Source organism: Embiotoca jacksoni, unplaced genomic scaffold (genome assembly GCF_022577435.1).
Source record: "Embiotoca jacksoni isolate LCO1_2020_lvr unplaced genomic scaffold, fEmbJac1.0.p SCAF_9, whole genome shotgun sequence".
Lineage (NCBI taxonomy): Eukaryota > Metazoa > Chordata > Actinopteri > Embiotocidae > Embiotoca > Embiotoca jacksoni.
This window is the reverse complement of record NW_027185447.1, coordinates 1,774,558-1,793,641: the sequence shown is the minus strand read 5'-3', so window position 1 is coordinate 1,793,641 and position 19,084 is coordinate 1,774,558. Positions and strand designations below refer to the sequence as shown.

The 19,084-nt window shown below is 40.2% G+C and overlaps 1 protein-coding gene across 6 annotated transcripts in view; it reads right to left on the bottom strand.

The window, feature by feature from the left end:
- Window positions 1-943: 943 nt before the first annotated feature.
- nphp4 (nephronophthisis 4) overlaps window positions 944-19,084 on the bottom strand; it is a 182,050-nt gene continuing 163,909 nt past the window's right edge. For 5 of the 6 annotated variants that reach the window (XM_069140665.1, XM_069140668.1, XM_069140666.1 and 2 more), the window contains 8 exons: window positions 18,574-18,657; window positions 14,161-14,317; window positions 13,476-13,540; window positions 13,103-13,188; window positions 11,182-11,353; window positions 8,478-8,657; window positions 6,108-6,251; window positions 944-2,398 (listed from right to left, as the gene is read on the bottom strand). In XM_069140665.1, coding sequence (XP_068996766.1) covers window positions 2,258-2,398; window positions 6,108-6,251; window positions 8,478-8,657; window positions 11,182-11,353; window positions 13,103-13,188; window positions 13,476-13,540; window positions 14,161-14,317; window positions 18,574-18,657 — 1,029 coding nt within the window. In that variant the 3' untranslated portion in view covers window positions 944-2,257. Of the gene's footprint in view, window positions 2,399-6,107; window positions 6,252-8,477; window positions 8,658-8,860; window positions 8,917-11,181; window positions 11,354-13,102; window positions 13,189-13,475; window positions 13,541-14,160; window positions 14,318-18,573; window positions 18,658-19,084 lie in introns of those variants that run through there. The other variant, XM_069140669.1, reaches the window with a different exon arrangement.

Genomic DNA, 19,084 nt, shown 5'->3' with positions numbered 1-19,084 from the left:
AAAACTACAAAACAATAAAAACTGCAACTACAAAACAAGACAGCCTTGAGTCCTGTCTTATTTGAACATGGACACAAAGTCAGTTTCAATAAATGCGTTTGAAGGCCGCTCATATTACCAGCAAAACTTTAGTTAAAATCAAGTGACCACCATCCTTCTGGTCGTCATATGTAGGTTTGCTGCCAGTGCGTTCACTTAAAGGGTGGAAACAGACGGCAACCAATCACGACGTCACCGATTAGTTTGTGAACTACCGTTCTGAAGCCTTGAGTTTGGCATTTCGGCCGTCGCCATCTTGCTATTTTGAAGCCGGTAGTGACCATATTTAGACGAGCTAGGGGAAGAACGAGCGGTGAATCTGACTCGATCTGATAGCTGAGGACACCATGCCCCGCCCATCTATAGTGGAAACCTGACTGCACCACAGGCCTGTGGCAGACACCCCCCCAAACATACCGCTTTTTGAGGCCTAATATCTAATTAATGATGGAAATATTTTCAGATTGACCGCCAGAAAACTAATAAGGAGGGCCTTCAGGGAACAACACCGCTATGTATTGTAGAAAAAAACAATTTACTTTGTCTTTCATGAAGAAATTGAATGGGAGTCTATGGAGCCATAGCCTTTTTGGAGTCGACCTCTAGAGGCCCTCGGTTGTATTGCAGTCTAAGGCACTTCAACACTGGTCTTACGTTTAGGACCTGGAAGCTATATATATCTTTTATATATATATATATCTTTTATATAGTCTATGGAGTGAATTTTGTCTGAAAAAACCTTATCTCTTAAAAAGAAAGGGGATAAATTAGATAGCTGATGCCTCAAAGTATCCTCAACTGAACTTTATGGTTTTGGACAGAATCAGGATTTTGAATTTTGTCCCATTTCTTCTATCGCAGTCATGCTAGAAAGCAAACACTTCAGCCAATGACTCATACATAAGGCATTTAAGCATTGTATTAAGACACACTTTAATTCAACATTCAAACCATTCTTTAAGCCGAATATGTCAAATTGCACATGTTTTCTCATGTTAGCAGTGTGTATATTGTCGAACGTTACAGGGAACGAATTATCCCCTGAATACAGCTTTAACATGCATCTTTGGATGGTGTTACCACATTAACATGAAACACAGAGGACGTTCAGGCTTTCTGCTTCAGACACCGTGCCAAAGACGGTAAAGATGAAGTGCGCCAGGCTCGGCTGGTGTCTTCATTTTATAAGGCTGTGCTGATGTGCTGAGGCTTATTTTGCAGCCTGCATTCTAATGAGAGAGAGAAAGCGAGGACGGAGGGAGGGAGCGTGGAGGGATTGTGTAACCGTGTTACATAACACAATATGCATAGCCGTCTCTCTCTCCCTCCCTCCGCCTCCATCAGAGAGACACACAGCAGAGCGAGCGAGAGGGCGGGAGGGAGAACGTGGTGGGTTTTAAAAGGGTGCTGGTGTTAATGAGGGCGATGTGAAGAGATGTGCGCCTCACTGGAAAATCATACCTCATTACGGGCACTGTTCCTAATAATGCCGGTGATGAGGATAAGTTGTTTGGGAGGTGAGGGGACACGGAGAGCGGACCCCTGGCTTGTCTTAGATTAAAACTCAAACATCAAGTGGCATTCGAGTGGGTTTGCTGGGTAATTAAAGTCGATAAAATGTTATTGCTTTCACCCTCAGCCCACCTCCGGATGGTCGGGGCAGAACTGTCAGACATTCGGCGGACGTTTCGCATGAGGACAGCTCACTACTGGGAAACGGCCTCGCCACCGAAATTGCAGACTTTGCGCTGCTTTGCTTTAAACAAAATAGGACTCGTGTGACTTCAGTTACTTCCTTTTGTTTCATTCATGCAGCCAAATTTCAGCCTTTGTGCGTAAAAGGACGGATGAGCTTAGTTTCTGCCCCGCTTTAGTGTATGAAGTGTTGTGTGTTCAAAGCTTCTGAAAGAAAAAAGCTTTGGCTGCTTGTTTTGCCTTCAATATATTCGATTCTGGAGACGTGACCTCATTTCAGTGAAGCTCATTGAGCCAGCAGACAGACTTCATTCATACTTCATATTCCTACATCCCACCTTGTACAAAAACTTGAAAAAGAAAACACATGTAATAAAAAATATAAATATTGATCTAATACAAAGTTATACCCACTAGCCATTAACAAAAACAGCTGATTTGTACTCTTTTGAGTTTGTTTCAAATATATCCGTCAACATTTCCAGACAGAAGCTTTGACTCGCTGTTTGAAACAACCATCAGCTCACGAATACTTGACTTTAACACAGAACGTCTCCTCCGTCTTCTCCTCCAGGTTGTTCACGTAGACCAGGATCTCCGCTGAGCCTGGACTCTGGCTGGCGGCGAATCGTAGTCCGATGGTGTAATTCTCTCCACCGCCGATCTGACCACAGAGAACACAACAAACACACCTCATTGACATGAATGCTTTGTTTTTACATTTTGAACAGTAGAGCTGCTCTTTGCATCAACGAGTCAAATCTCTCTGCAATGTGTATTCATATTGAAGATGAAATCTGATTGGATGTGCACTGTTCACATTATTACAGAAGCCTTATCTGTAGTCAACAATGCTTCAAACCTTGATTTGATGGCACAAACTTGTAGCTGTGAGCTGAATATGCTATTATAGTTTTTGAGTATTAACTACTGTTCAGCTATACCAATACAGAGAAAACACAGGCAGGTATTTTTCTAATGTTGTTTTATTGTTTAATTTGTTTTTAATTGCTTAATTTTTTTTAACTCTATTTATTTTGTTTTAGTTGTCTGATGTTGTGCAGCACTGTGGTCAGCTGCTGTTGTGTATAATTGTGCTATATACATAAAACCACTTGACTTAATATGATAACATGAACCAAATGAGCCCCAGAGAGCCCAATAAGAGCCACAGCTAAACTGACTTGTGATGACGAACAGCTCCAGGACCTCATTATCATGTATACACTAAATTACAGCTATATGTCAAAGTAATCTCTTAAAACCGCCACAGTAAATAAGAACAACAGTTTTGCACATAAAACATACAGTATAGGTAATACACCAGTTACAGATCTGTCACCAAACTTCACAGTATTCATACATTTCAAGTCAGGGACCTAGATTTTCAAAATAAAAAAAACATTTGTCTTTCAGTGCATCAATTGGAAAAAGATTTAATCTGCTACATACTTTAAAACCTGAAAGCTGTGGAGACTCTACTTCTCCAAACTAAATAAAATACAGATTTAAAATGATGTTAAAAAGCTTTGGGGTCTTTCTTCACAAGGAAATATAACATCTAAATTTTGAATCACAGGTTGTTCCGTCTTGTTTTGTCGTATTTCTTCGTCCTCTGAGCCATGTCCTCCTTTCAAGTAAAACTCATAGTAAACCATATTTGTTTCAGCGTCTTCAGTGCAGGCCATTAGATTTGCAGTAATTATACTAATTTGTCTGGAGAAGGTAAAACATTTTCAGAGGACATAAATGTCCTCTAAATAGAGCTGGATGTTTATCCAGGTTATTGTGTATCGTCACTGTGGGTTTCCCCTGCCTAATTTCAGAAGAGGTGTCTGGAAAAAGAAAATAATTACACGAGGAAACACCAACTGGTTTGCATTCACAATTGTTCCAACCTCCTGACATCCCACTCATTGTTTTGTTTTTTGGTCTAAATTACCAGGCAGAGTGTAAATTTGATTATTCTTTTCTCTAATTAAAAGGGAGACAATGCCTTATGTTGTAATGTTTTTCTTCAGGGAAAACGGCGTTCAAGGTCTGTATTTGGTCATTTTTTTTTGGTTCTCCCAGTATTTCAATCAGACCTGAAGTGTCTTCTTACGTTTCCTGTAATAGCCAACAACAGAAATATGGGTCAATTTGGGGGATTTATGTTGTAATCTTCCCCAAAAGCACTGCGGTATTAAACTTTGCTTTTCCTCTTGACAGCTGGTTTTTTATAGAGGTAGTTATGTCAAAAAAGAGAAAGGTCTCTCCAAATTTGCTTAATGCTGCGGGCACAGTAAATTCTTTATAAGACACCTAGAGCCTCGCTGACAAGATGGAAAAAGGAATGGGCTGTTTTTCATTCTGCCCACCTCCTGTCTAATTGATGCAGTGTCTTCTGGTCAACAACAGTGAGGCTCTTTCATTTTTTATGTGGAAATAGGGTCCCATTGCATCTCCTTCATTTATTTGCTAATTTAAAATGATGGCTTCCCATTTGTTTTGCTATTTTATCACACCTCAGCAAATGAAAGGCAGCAACAGCAGTGACTCCAGTGTTTCATGTCTGTGAGTGATTCAGCAACGAGAGACGGAGAGGCTGACCACATAACAATAAACCAGCAGCAGTGATTACTTTGTTATATTCCTGTCATTGTGTTCAGAGAGAAAAACAATGAAACTGCAGAGGAACGAACAGACATCATGAGAAGCGACACGTCATTGATGTCTTTTACTCACCGGTCAGGATGACAAGAAAGTCAAGTTTATTTAGGATGGCTGCGCTTCCCATCGCGTGATTCTCCACAATGAGCATGTTGGTCAGAATTTTTCCTCAAGGTTCAACAATGTCTGTCTGGTGCACTGATACAACGCTTAATCAGCGATGTTGCAGCATCGACAATTCATGATTTTGAAAAGGAGTGCAACAAAGCTGATCCAGAGGCGGATATCAGGCCAAAATCTCAGTCGTACAGAAAAATACAGTTCTGGAATATCTAAGTCCTCATACACACCATGATGCAACTGTTTTCTCTTTCATCTACAGTTTCATCATATCTGTGCTGTAATCTAAAACTATACAGCAGGACTTTTACACATTTATGAAGGTTCATGATATTCAAGCTCTTATGAAACAGATTTAAACAATGCTGATTAAACCATCACCGCCACAAGTATCCCTCTGTATTTCACAGTGTGCAGAGTTGTTACATTTAGGCAGAGCAGTGCACCAGAGACTTCTGCTTGTTGTAGCCTGCAAAATGCTGGATTAGCCCGATGCTAACTTGAATAGAGATCAAATAATTCAGCCGTGCAGCTCCTCTAGAGTTTAATGTTATCGGACTGATCACTGCACTCTTGACCCAGTTTATTGATGTTTTGATCTCGGTGACCTTTCACGAGTTTTGACCTTCTGAAACCATGAAGCCCATCACCAACAGACTGATCAAGAACCTGCTCAACAGCTGTGTGCTACATCAGGATGACTCCTTCGAGCCTGTAGATCAGACTGAAGTTGGTGGAGATGGCTTTAAGCCAAGTCTATTCAAATTCTGGCCCACGGGCAAGACAAGGCCTGTTTGAAATTTTCTGTGGTCCGTGTGAAGATGCCTGTCTGGATATTACAGTATATTACTGTTTTCACCTTATATAAATATAGACATGGACCTGCTGTAAGCACCTTCTGTCTGCTTGGAATTGTTTTGATAGCATCATAAACAGGCCCAGACTGTTTTACTATGCTTACCTTGTAATTTGCTGTCTAAAATTGATACCATAAAAAGGATGTGTGTGATCAGTTTATTCCATGGCCTAATATATCTATTAACACAAAGAGTTACTTGTTGTCATTAATTGAAAAAAAATATTCTGTGCAGTCTCTGAGCCACCAGTGATCTTCCTCTCCAGGGGACCAACGTTGTTTTGTTTCCATCCCATACTCAGGATGCAAAAGAGGAATAGCTCCGGGAACTACTACATTGTACCAGACAACAGACCCCCCCCACCCCCCACCCCCCACATCCCGCCTGTTTGATGGCCACGTCTGGCCCATGTATTTGAAACATAACAACATCAGGAACATGTTTAAATGTCCACCAAAACTGAAGACTTAAAATGTTTGTCTACACAGGAACTTCTGCCTTTTCAGTTGCCTGTCTCACAAATACACTTCTATTTATGTCAATACTGCTGCTTACACAGGCAAAGTAACAGCGGATGTTTCACTTTCCCCATATTTCCGTACACATCATGGATCTGTTTAATCTGTTGGTCCACAGCACTTTTCATTAAAACTCATGTTAACAATGTAGATACCTTTAATCAAATTTAATTGATTTTACTCTATCAAAAGTTAAAGAGCTGGACGACTTCCTGTGTTGTGTTACCTGGAATTTGTCTTCTTTGAACTGCAGCATGTCTGGATGGTCCGAGCGGAGCAGGAATGTGTGGCTTTTAGTGTAAGGGTTGGTGTAGGTGATTTTCCTGGAGCTGCCACGCCCACCGCCGACTGGGACACACACTTCGAACGCCTGCAAACAAACACACACACACACGCATACGGTTGACACCATACTGTTTAGTTACTGGTGAGCCCAATTTCAGTATCACACACAAGTTTAAAACTCGTGCCACAGCAGCAATTTTTGGGGGTATGGAAGATAAGGAAGGGAAATGTGACGTTCAAAAAACAGCAACTGAAGTCAGGAATAAAACTATCAGAGCAGACTATATGTAGAACACTAAAGAGTCCCTGCACATCGTTCTGACCAAAAGAGTAAACTTGAATATGCAAGAAAATGTTGTATGGAAAGGTGAACTACTGCTTGGTTTAAGAACTGTTACTGAAATGACCTTGAGTGGCCGGATTTGAATCCCTTTGAAAATCTTTGGTGGGATATAAATAAAGCAGTATTAAGCAATATTGGACTAATTTTAGTTATTTATTACTGTTGGTAAACTCAACATGTCTCATGTTGAATTATTAAACTTTCCTTGGTTGTTTATAATACAATTTCTTTTCTTTGCCTTGGTCTGTTTTCATAATAAATTCACATCACCAGACTTTTCGGCAGGTTGGCTGATTGACTTTATTTCTGTTGTGTGCACTGATTACAACATCATGAACATGCATTTTACACAAAAGGAAAAAGATGAATTAGCTGTAAAGTCGACATCTTTGATAGTTGGTCAGGTACACAGTCAGTCAGTTAGACATTTGGTTTAGAGAGGCAGGCCCCAGATACAGAGGGGATTGGCTCTGAGTGCTGGCCTGGGATCCACTAGACTTATCCATTTCATGACAAAAGCCATAAAGGGATTGGGAATGTTCAGCAGGCCGAGGGAACTACCAGGATGATTCAAGCACTGAGTATGACTCTGAGTCACCAGTGGCTTTTAGTTAGGCAGAATAAGAGAATTGTTTATCATGCCGCTGTTTTTAGGAACTGAAAAAAAAAAGCTGCAGCATGAATTTCAACTAAATTCATATTGACAGTTACCACATAAAGCTTCAAAGAGATATCATTTTTGTTTATGCCGTGACGTTTTTGTCCTTTTCAAAATGCCCGCTTTATCCACAGTGTAAATGGGCCAGGGCCAGTTTGTTTGTATATTCTGGTGTGTTAAGTGAGTAATGTCGTCTCTAACTGTTGGTGAGGTGAGTAATCGGCCACGGATGCCTGGTGAGTTCAATTCTTTTTAACTCCACAGCCCCAGATTTATTTTTTTGTTTTTCATTTTTGGACTCTCAGACTTTTTTTTCCAGACGCCTCCAACGAGCACTGACTTGAGTACAGTAATTGAGGACATTTATCAAGTTTCATGCAGCTCCCTTTCACACACCAAAAGCTTTACAGAACTTTTTTCACACATGCAGTAGCTCTACCTAAGACATGTAAAAGGACTTTCATCTGTAAAAAGTATGGACTCCCGCGACAGGTTAACCTGAAGTCCCAATGATATTTAATACGATACTAACAACAAAACTCTGTTGCATTCGGAACTTTGACTGTCAAATATGGGCTATTGACCAATTGTGTTGACAGTGTGAACCTTTGAGGTCAAAGACTAGGAAAGTCCAAAATGGTGGGAAATATACCAAATTAGCTCAACCACGACTTCCAGTTTAATGCAAGCCTGCACAGCTGGAATTCAAACTACTCAGTTATTAGACAAGAGTAGATGCTACAAATACATATTTGTATTGCCCTAGTAGCAACCAAGCTCGGTAACTAACCAGCAATACTCTACTGACAGTTTGTAAACCAGCTGGCTTGGCGGGCTATCGTAGCATGCTCGTGTTAGCATGTGACCTTGTGCAGTGACGAGACTGTTCCCCTGAATTCTGGCTTCTAGCGCTTTCCAGGGCTTTTTTTTTTTTCCAACATATACGCATTCTTTGTAGCGTTCAGCACTGCAAAAATAATCAAATGATTATTGTTCAATACCAAATGGGAGGGGGGCTAAAATTTCAACATTTGAAGCAGATGGATGAAACTGTAATGAGCAGGTCTGTTGACACTGCATTACTCTCGCCGTTGGTGTTGAAGCAGACACATGGCACTGTGTTTACACCTGCTGCTGACAAAGTGAATAAAATGGCACCACATAAAGTTACTAAAGTACAGTTCATTGGAGAATGGTGACCACTCTGTGAGAAGGGCAGTGCGGGGGTTTATAATGACTATGATGGGATAATAAGTACACACAGTCAAACATAAGTAAAGCCAGGGGAAAAAAAAAAAAAAGCCTCCCACCTTGGACAGGACGGGACGGTGGACATTGAGGCAGATCATCCAGGCAGTGACCAGCCGCCGGTGCTCCACGTCCACTGCATTCACGTACAGGAAGCGGCTGCCGGCCTGCCACGGCTGCAACTTCAGCTGGAGCTCCTGCACTGCTGCTGGAGGCAACACAAACACAGCCGCCGGGTCCACCTGCAGAGCGGTAAAGGTTGATTGGGTTTGGCAGTTAGGTGAAGCGATGCTGTTGATTGGATGGGTTGTGAGAATGAAGAAGACACACAGACGGCAGAGAGGCATTGACCGAGTGACAGAAAGAGTGTGACACAGTGTGGAGAAGAAGGGATACGTTTAATAAGAAGAGATAAAAAAAAAAAAAAAAAAAAAAAAAAAAAAAAGGTGTTTAACAGAGTCAGAGGGAAGTAAAGGTGGTGCACAGATTACAGGAGAATGGCTGAGAGAACAGGTGAATGAGGTTGGGTGAAAAAGGCAAAAAGAAGCAGCAGACAATGAAATGAGAGAAACTAGAGGCAGGCAAGTGACAGACATAAGGACATGAGAATGAGATTTACTGCGCAGCTCCTTTTCAATCTGTTGAGAAAAGCCAAGCTATTCTCTAATGCTGAGCTTTATCCTGCTTTATAAGACTTCCCCGATGCATTCCACAGTGCCGAGACCTGCCGAGAGAGTCACATCAAAGCGACCGCTGATGCATACGGTGAAACCTTTTAAAAATACATCTGTCTATTTTTCAGCCGGTACCATATTTCTAAAGGGGAAAGTTTGGGTCGTACTGTATGCTCCCATGGTGGCTGTGACATTCCATCACTTTTTATTTTTTTTACCATGATTGAGTAATATGAAATGCCATTTTGCTGCAACTCTGAGTGAGAAGCATTGTCAAACTCCCTCTGCTTTTGTACTCGGTTATGAATAAGAAAGAAATCTATTAAAAATAGAGGGCAATCTGACACTCCTGGAACATAATTTCATATGTTCAGAGAGCATATAGCCATCGCTAATTCTTCAGATTGTGTCCCGACATAATCTGACATGATTGCAGAAAGTGATGAGGGAACCTAATAAAATGAAATGAAAAGACATGAAACGACTCATTATGCTGTCAATCTGCATTTGTATGTTCTTGATAATGATTTGAATCTTAACCTGGGGTTATAACAAAAGAGAGTGTCGCTATTCTATTGTTTCCTGCTGCTAGTGGAGCAATTTGCATAATATCATTTTGGATATGCAAGTTGAAAACTGCTAATACGGGAAGAAACTTGTCAAGAATAAAATGATCAACTTCTCTTTAGATAGGTAAGACTTGATGTTTGAGTTCTTTTGATTCCACTTTCTCTCTGTTCTCTGTGTTGCTTCATATCTCTGTCATGTTGTACAATTAACAAATGAACAGAACGAATGAAATAAACTATTCCTACATAAAACTATATTTGAAGATTAAATAGTTTTATTTTAGCTTGAGCATGCTGTTTTCACATATTTAACAAGGCAATCCAAATCCAAAGCCCACCTGATTAATAATATGCTGGTACAGTGTCATACTTGTCCAGACCATAAGCTAACATTAAGTAGCAGGACAAATGTGTGAGGGAACATGTACAGGTGGTAAATAAGATGTAACACTTAGTCCACCACCTTAAACTACTCCAGCTGTTTGCATGTTCTTTATCTCTTTCTAAATTAAATCCAAACAAGATTCATGTATTTAACTAGAGTGCCTGGTTTTCCATTTTCTCTTGTAGTTATGAAGATTTGAATGGAACTCTCCGTTCGAGGTCCTCACGGGTCTAAAATTCAAATTGGACCCATCGACAAACTACCTTAGGCAAATGTGCATAATTTAATTTTCTATATAAATTAAATTATGCACATAATTTATATAGAAAATTAAATTATGCACATCGAGGCACATGTCCACCCACCTCTAAGCCTGGTTCTTTCTGTTAAAATGGAATGTTGAATTGTTGGGTTTCTCTGTATAATGTTGTACAATTCTGTAGTCAAGACTTTACTGTGTTAAGTGCATTGAAATAACCTGTTGTGTTTTGGTGCTATATAAATAAAATTGCATTGAATTGAGTGGCTTATCCTAAAGTCTGAACAGACCTGAGGGAAACAAAACCTGTTCCAAAATGCAGTTTACCCAGACAGCCTCGAATACACCAACAGAGCTATTGCAGGAGCATGATGCTCCACTAATTAAAGGGCAGCTGCCATCCAAAAGAGCAATAATACATTATTTTTCTTGCACTCCACACATGTTCCACAAAATACAAATGTTTTACTACATTAGATGGAACACACACACACACACACACACACACACACACACACACACACACACACACACACACACACACACACACACACACAGAAATATAACTGGAAAAGCAGGTGTTTGGTTCCATTTAGGTATGAGACATTTTGAGACTTAGAACTGAAAGCTGCAGCAATAAAACAAGACCCTCCCTTATTTAAAGTATTATTTTGTCATCTTTCCAATTAAGTATTTGCTCATAGAAACTAAGTGGACCTCTGAAGCCCTCTCCTCCCCACAATGCTTCAATATGATTTCTGTGAAACATATGTGTTGACAGAGGCCCGCAGCCCAAACTAGAGAGAACATGATGTAAAATATGTTACATAAGTTACTGTTTATATTATTTACAAATTGAAAAGAGCAATTTAAGTGTACCTCAATCTCCTTGGGGTGTGATGAGAAACATTTGACCTTGCGAACAGCCTGCTTGCCCCTCAGAACGAGTGATTGACAGATCCGCTGGCCAGTCACACAGCTGACGTCCACCCGCTCCAGGAAATGCACGTACATCTGCCAGATCTGGGAGGGCGCTGCCATCCACTTATCACTACAGAGAAAAACAACATCAAGAACAATTATGCTGAGGCCCCCTGGAGACCGAGGGGGAGCAGCATTAGATCGCAGATGAGAAGGGCTGATCCACGGCTGCAGTAGCATTTTAATAAGGAGGAACATCATCATCATCATCCTCTCACTGCTGAGATGAAGGATATGTGGCTATAAGAGTGGGAGGCCATACAGTCATCTGCTCAATTCTGCTCTCAAGGAGCATTTAGAAATATTTGGAATGGAATTGAAGTGATACGAGTTTTAGAGGACAGACACAACATCAGTAACGTTGGACTGAAGCAGCTGATAAGGGATGTTCAACATGATAACGTTGTAACAAATGTACACAGTGAATTCTCCAGTGATGCTTTGTTGACATTTGTTGATGTTTTTTTCCTTGGATATTTTCTTCAAACAAGACTCTACGGGATCCAAAACCTCACAGATTCACAGGGTGCCATTTGATGTTGATAATCTGATTCATTGCTAAATTGTTTGGGGATTTACAACCTGAAAGTTAAATATTAACTAAGAAGGGTCAATTAAATTCCATTTAATTTGATTCTTTAGCTAACAGGCTCCTCTTCTGTTGGAACCAGCTCCTAGTTTGTCAGACACCCACTGCTCTCCTCTCATCCTAACCGGTTGATGCAGATGCCTGCCCACCTCTGTCTGTCAGAGTTTGTTGTTGAAGGTAGGAATTGTTGAATCATGTTTCTCAGTATTATCGTAAGGTTTCAACTTTAATATGTAAAGTATCCTCAAATGACAAACAGGATGTTGTGATTAGTGCAATATAAAAATAGGTGAATTGAATTGAACCAGATAATTTTGAGCCCCAGTTGAGTTGCCATGTGTCAAAATCTAGTTTTAACTTCCATTATTACTTCCATTTAAGTTAGTGTTTAATACAATTACAAAAAAAAAAATACTGACACACTTGAAAATGTAGGGCTGATTGATTTTACTTCAACCCAGGAGGACTGAATGATCCCGGTGTCTCGGCGTGTGATGAAGGTGCCGTGTGCCCGCTGCACTCTATTTTATATGTTAGGTGTTACTTGTGTTTTTGTCAATGGGCTTAATTCCTGTACAGACACATGACTTTGATGGCACATGATCAAAAGAAAAAGGAAACTCTCATAAGGAAGAGTTTTTGACAACCAGTAGAGCTGTGTGGAAATGTTTCTGTTTTGTCTGTGTCTTGCATGTGAATGAGTATATGCATGATGCATCCACATTCAACTAACTGACAGACAGCAGCAGTAACATTATTCAAATATAGTCTTTGCAGGTGTTTTATGACGATACAAATATATTTGACACTTTAGTCAGGCCTCAAGGATACACACGGTGTTTTGATGAGAAACACTGAATGTAAATAAAAGTCAGAACTTCATCATACCGATGACATCAGAGCTGAATGATAAATCCCTGACATTTCATGACAGGAAAACATTAGACCTACATATTAACAAACCCACATAATAATGATGGGGGACTAGAGGATGGATTCTGTTACTTCAGGCAGTCAGACCACCAAACCTCCATCTAATTAGTTAATTAATTCAAGCCTGCATGAACAATTTAATTAGTCCAAAATAGAATGCTTCTTCAGGCTAAGCTGTGTGTGTGTGTGTGTGTGTGTGTGTGTGTGTGTGTGTGTGTGTGTGTGTGTGTGTGTGTGTGTGTGTGTGTGTGTTGTGCTCACTCTGTACAGTGCGCCTGGTCAGTAAATAATACATACGTGAAAACCATCACAAAGAATTTTTTTTTTTGTGGACTGGGACTCCCCGGCACTTTCAAGTACACATCCTGAGGCTCCCCTGGCACCTAGGCAGAGAAAAAGTAAGAGGCAGAAAGATATTAAAATGGAAGGTTCAAAAAGAGTAAAAGAAGCAGGAATAAAAGAAACCCCACATTAGCTACAAGTGTACGGTATGATGCAAGGGCAAGCCTTTTGTCTATTAAAACGGCAGAAATTCATGACAGGAGAGTTGGAATAAAGTGTTTCCCCCCTGAACAGTTATCACCCCATGAATTAATCCCCTGCTAATATTAGTGCTGGTTATTTGGAGCAGGAACTAAAAAGGTGTAATAAAATAATGTCATTCTCTCACCAGCATCCTTGTCTGGCAGATGATGTTCGGGTCGCTGCAGCGCACGGAAATGTCAGTGTCTCCATCTGATTAACCCACAAACAATATGGAAATGGTGTATTTAAGCAGTGTTTATGAATGGGAACAGTTCTAGCAGCAGATTGAACTCTTTCCTTAATATTGGCAACCCTGCCAATATTAAGGAAAGAGTTCAATCTGATATGTTTTTTTTTTAATGTATGCATCCATAATATAGACACACAAACATGTGTGTGTGCTGTACATGTTTTACTACTTTCTTCATTTGATCCATTTTTAATTTCCCGCCTTAGTTCCACATACTGTACGTCTCCTTTGTTACTTACCTTTTGTGATGAAAATTGTATTATTTTGGAAGATTGTTATTTTAGTTAAAGCACAATGAAATGAGGGCAGAATACACTATTCATTCCCATTCGCCTATCTATGTCATGTAAATATGTTACTGTATTTTATGTATTTGCACATTTACATGCACCTTTTTAAGCCCATACTACAGAGTAAGAAGGGGTACCTATTAAAGATGTATTCTCTCATTCAAGCATGAAACCCATACTGAAACTGCAAAATATTAAAATGAAATAAAACTCATTCAGAACTATCTAAACACAGTCAGTGAAGGATGAATAGGAGCTGCGGGGCAGAGTGATGGTTCATGGGGGACAACCTGCGGGGTCGTGCCATGGTGGCAGGCGGATGGCCTTCTTAAGGAAACACAGCTCAGGGTGATAAAGTCGGAAAGTCTGGTCAACAACGTGGGGTGTTGGCTCCACATTCACTTGGCAGATGGCCATCGGCTTGCTGTCTTCCGCTTTGAATGTAACCTGCGGAGGAAAGGTGAGAAGTCAGCGGTATCAGCAGCAGGCTACTTCGCTGCCTGATGTTACATATCCCAAGCAGTGAAACAGCATTTACATCATTCGCAGTGAGACTCAGTGAACGTGGAGCAACCAAAACAGTCAGAGCTGGCTTCTAAGTTTTTTTCAAGGAGACATACAAGTTATAAATGTGTCTTGTCTTCATAGTTTTGTTTCAGTCACCGACTGTAACACTAAGTAATTGCTGAGACCTGGAAATATGGTGACATTATTAAAACAGTAATGAGACTGGTTATAAAATCATGTAAACAGCTTTACAAAATTATCTAGACATACCAATATTTCCTAACAATTTATTGCCTTACATATACAGATACATAGCGCAGTCCAACTCGAGTGATGTCTGCATGTTTGAAGAAAGTATCCAGTTTTTCACCAAAAAAGCTAAATTTGGAGAAATGTTCAAGAGACTAATTTTGTGTCACAAAATGATTTATATTTTGCCTTATTGTGTGTCACACTCAGATTTATCTTTGCACACCAAGGATATAGAGTTTCAGGAGGTAAATCTTAAAAGTAAGCATACCTGCAATGGCATAACACTACTCGGGATGGTTTCAGGGTGGGACCATATGCACATGAGCCATGTCAAGTCAACACCTGAGAGATTAAATATATTTCACACCTACTATACTGAGTGCAATAGGTATATATATGACCTTCCCATCTTGTACACTAAGATATAGCCTTTTTTGTGTATCATAATTTTTTTTTTTATTGACATTTTCCAAAACTCTATTAGTGATATGTCACGTGTGTGGGGTGTTTGTGGAAAGGGGAGGGGTCAAAAAACAACAAGTGCACAGCCAGTCACATTTATGTTACCTCGTAGCATACCTGACCTGATGTTGGTTGTCTAGTACAGTAGTACGTCAGTAGGTCAAAATTAAACCAGGATGTCAGACTGTACACTGTAATGAATGTTTACAGTGAATCATTTGAACATTTTAGAGACTCTTTTAAAACTATACGAGTACTTCGCTGTACTTCTTATCTGAATCAAGAATTGGATTTATAAAAATAAGATCACAGTTCTCATAACTAGATTTTTTATTTTTAAATAAAATAAAAACAACAAAATTTCATGAAGATTTTTTAAATTTAGGCAGGTCATGTATGTTAGGTAGTAACTGAGCTTTCTCTCTGTGTGAGATCTCAAACTCTGCTATCATTACATATTTAAAGAACCTCTACATTTGAATTCCTTGACTCTCTTTAGTGAAATGCAGAACCGTAATTGCCATGTTTTCTTCCTGAGGCAGTTCAGCTCCAAACAACATATAACGTGTTTGAAAAAGCAGCCTGTGAGAAGCTTTATTTAAAAATTCACCAGAGGGTATGATGATGATGATGATGATGATGGAGCACAGTGCATGCTAGAATATAAAAGTTAGCTGCAATACGACTACTGAAACCCCCCGCAGAGCAGCTGAATATGCTTTGAAGATTGCTGCATTAAAATAGCCCTGAGGATCTGTGCAAATCAACACAAATGGGTTCATAACATACATATGCATTAATTTCATATGGTTACATATGATGGCTGATGTAAACACACACCACCACACATGGGGACACATTGGAATTGCTATCCTGCTCACGCATCTTCAGACTCAACGCCATCTTAAATGATTTTTATGATACAACGCTACAAACAACTAAAGCAGAGTTGCTGCAAAAGGTGCCGGATTAGATTTTGCCCATCAACCTTCCTTCAATAGCCATTGATGATGATGTGAAAACATGCTTTTAGAATTTTTTTTTTTGTGTGCAAATTTATTGAAAATCAAAAACTGAAACCTCTTATTTACACATGTATTATTGCCCTCAGCTGTGGCACACCAAGATGTGGGCAGATGCATCGTCTTGGCTTTACCATTGTGAATACACATTTCACACTGCATGTCGGGACAAGAAACCAACCATGAAGTCCAAGGAACTTTCTATAAACCTCTTTGGTAAACTTGTGGTGAGGCATATATCAGGGCGAGGGTGTAAAACTATTTCTAGTGATTCGACTGTTCCCAGGAGCACAGTGGCCTCGTTAATTATGAAACTAAAGTCTGAACCACCCGGACGGTTCATAGACTTGGCTATCAGACCAGATTAAAGGAGGTCCGTTGGTAGGTCCTTGGTCATCGTGGTGATCAAGGAACCAATGATTACTCTAACAGAGCCTCAGAAGCTGCAGAAACAGGACACTTTCCCATGAGGACAACCATCTCACAGACACTACATAAATCAAGCCTTATTGGCAGAGTGGCTAGACAGGAGCCACTCTTGAGTAAAACGCATTTTGTGGGGTGATGAGAGCTGTTTAGGCAGAACTTCAAGCATTATGTCTCGGAGCATCAAGCAAGACAATGCTGAAGTGGCTCGGGGAAAACTGTCCTCGAGTGGCTCGGTCAAAAAAGCCCCGAATAAAACCTCATAGAATCTCCACATTACCCATTTAAAATCCAGTCTGCTACACAACAACAGCAGAAGGTGAGGGGGTCTGAACTCTTACTGAATCCACTGTGCTACAAACTGTAGTGTGCTATTTCACAAAAAAAATGCAAATCTCATTAAATTTGGTTCCACCACCGCTGTTCCTGCAATTATTTCTTAATTTAATATATAAATTTAGACTTAGTGCAATTAAATACGACAAAAAAAATTCCTGGAAATCAATCAGAACTTCACTGCAACTGAATAACAGCTTCAAATATCCAGTCACGAGAACTGCCCTGTACGCTGAAGTTAACTTCCCCCAATCTGGTCATTGAGCACACAGCAGCGATCCAAACCGTTGATGCGTCAGATTTGCGGGCCCATGCTGACCAGCAGGAGGGGCCCATATCTGGCTCGGGTGATGTGTGCTGACTGACAGCGGTGCCAAAGCTGGCATCCTGACAGCTCTGCTGTTGGGGCTTGTCAGTTTTAGTGGGACACAGATTTGATCCAGACCCGACCTCTTTGACCTCTTGACAGGATTTCTGCTCAGAGCAGCAGTGCTGACACTGGCTCTCAATACACACACACACGCACACACACACACACGCACACACACACATGCACACACACACACACACACACACACACACACACACACACACACACACACACACACACACACACACACACACACACACACACACACACACTTTGGCAGATTGGCAAATATTTCATCACCCTGTGCAATGGGAGAGCTTGAAGGTACTGTACTCCACATGAACAACAAGATTATTGTGAGGTATTGCAGGTTAGCGAGCGGTGATGGATATCCTTTTGCAGAATGAATCTGTGCCAATAATGGAAGCACTGATTTAATCTCAAGTCTATAGCGAGAGGGTGAAATTTTAATTTGAATGGATTCATGGGAAACAAAAGTAAATCTTAGTGACAGCTGTAGCACTCAGAGGCTGCAGAGAACATTACATCACAGGGAGATATATAGCACATTGTCTTATCTACATCCGCCCCAACAACCACAGTCACATTGTTTCTAGCTCTTCTAAACTTCAGTGTAATAAGTGCTTAAAATAGTAAACTAACTTTAGAGTATTACTGTATATGCACGGTTCATTTAAAGTAGATTATCCAGACATGTCAAGCTGTCCTGTATGCCAGATAGTTTTAACTCTCCAGCCTCCAGCCTGACATTTGCCAGTTGGGGAAGATACACAATGTTGAGTAAGATAAAAGTGATTTTCCGGCATATAATTTTGCCTGACAATCTCATCTGGTGAGTGTAACTTTTTAAATAGTTGACACTTCAAAGTGTTCTTTGTGTCTGCGTGGCTGTGTGGGAGAGGAGGGGAGGGAAGAGGCGGCGCACTGCCACTCCTCAGAGATTTGTCTGGGAGTGTGTGTGTGTCTGTGTACACTGGATGTTAGATTTAGAGATGTAGCACAGGGTTAACCTGAGCAAATTCCAAATATAAAGCTTCACACCATGCACTGAGTTTAGGTGTCTTTGTTTTCTCAAATCTGACAATCAATTAATATTCCTGAGGATGTGAGAAAATATTTAAAATGTACTAAAAAGCTCTTTTCAAAACATACAGTACATCTGCCGTGCACCTTAAATTCATAGGTTGCTATAATTATAGCCTGCAGACAAATAAATCTAAGACTGAGAGGCCAAAGAGTTCAAATAGAGATAAAGATGGTCCAATATGTATAGAATATCACATGCGGCATTAAGTAGCACTCTGTACCTTAAAAGTTTTGGCAACAACAATATTGGACAGATTCTTCTTGGCCACTGGAGAACCTTTGCCCGGAGGTAAGAAGCTCGGTCCCTGTGAGGATTTGATAAGACACAGAATTGTTATCAAAACTGAGCATCAACCAAAAAAAAAAAAAAAAAAAAAAGCAAATGACTGCAAAGAAAACTTTACATCTGCACACCCAGAAAGAAAACTGTAAATGATCCCAACAGGCAGGTATATGACCAAAGGGTGTAAAAAAAATCTACAGAAGATAAGAGCACAGCTTATGTAAATGGAATTTATTCTCAACTGTACTTCTGACATCAATTTAACAACACGCCTGAGTTGCCATTACGTGTATAGAACTCGCCCTTGGAATGGATCAGCTATGGCTGGTGACATTTATATGAATGATAGTCAACTTTAATCACGGCTCCATCTTTAATTACTCGTGGTGTTCTCTTACCAAAAGCACATGTTGGGTAAACTCAAAGCCAGCGAGTTTTAAAAGGTTTTC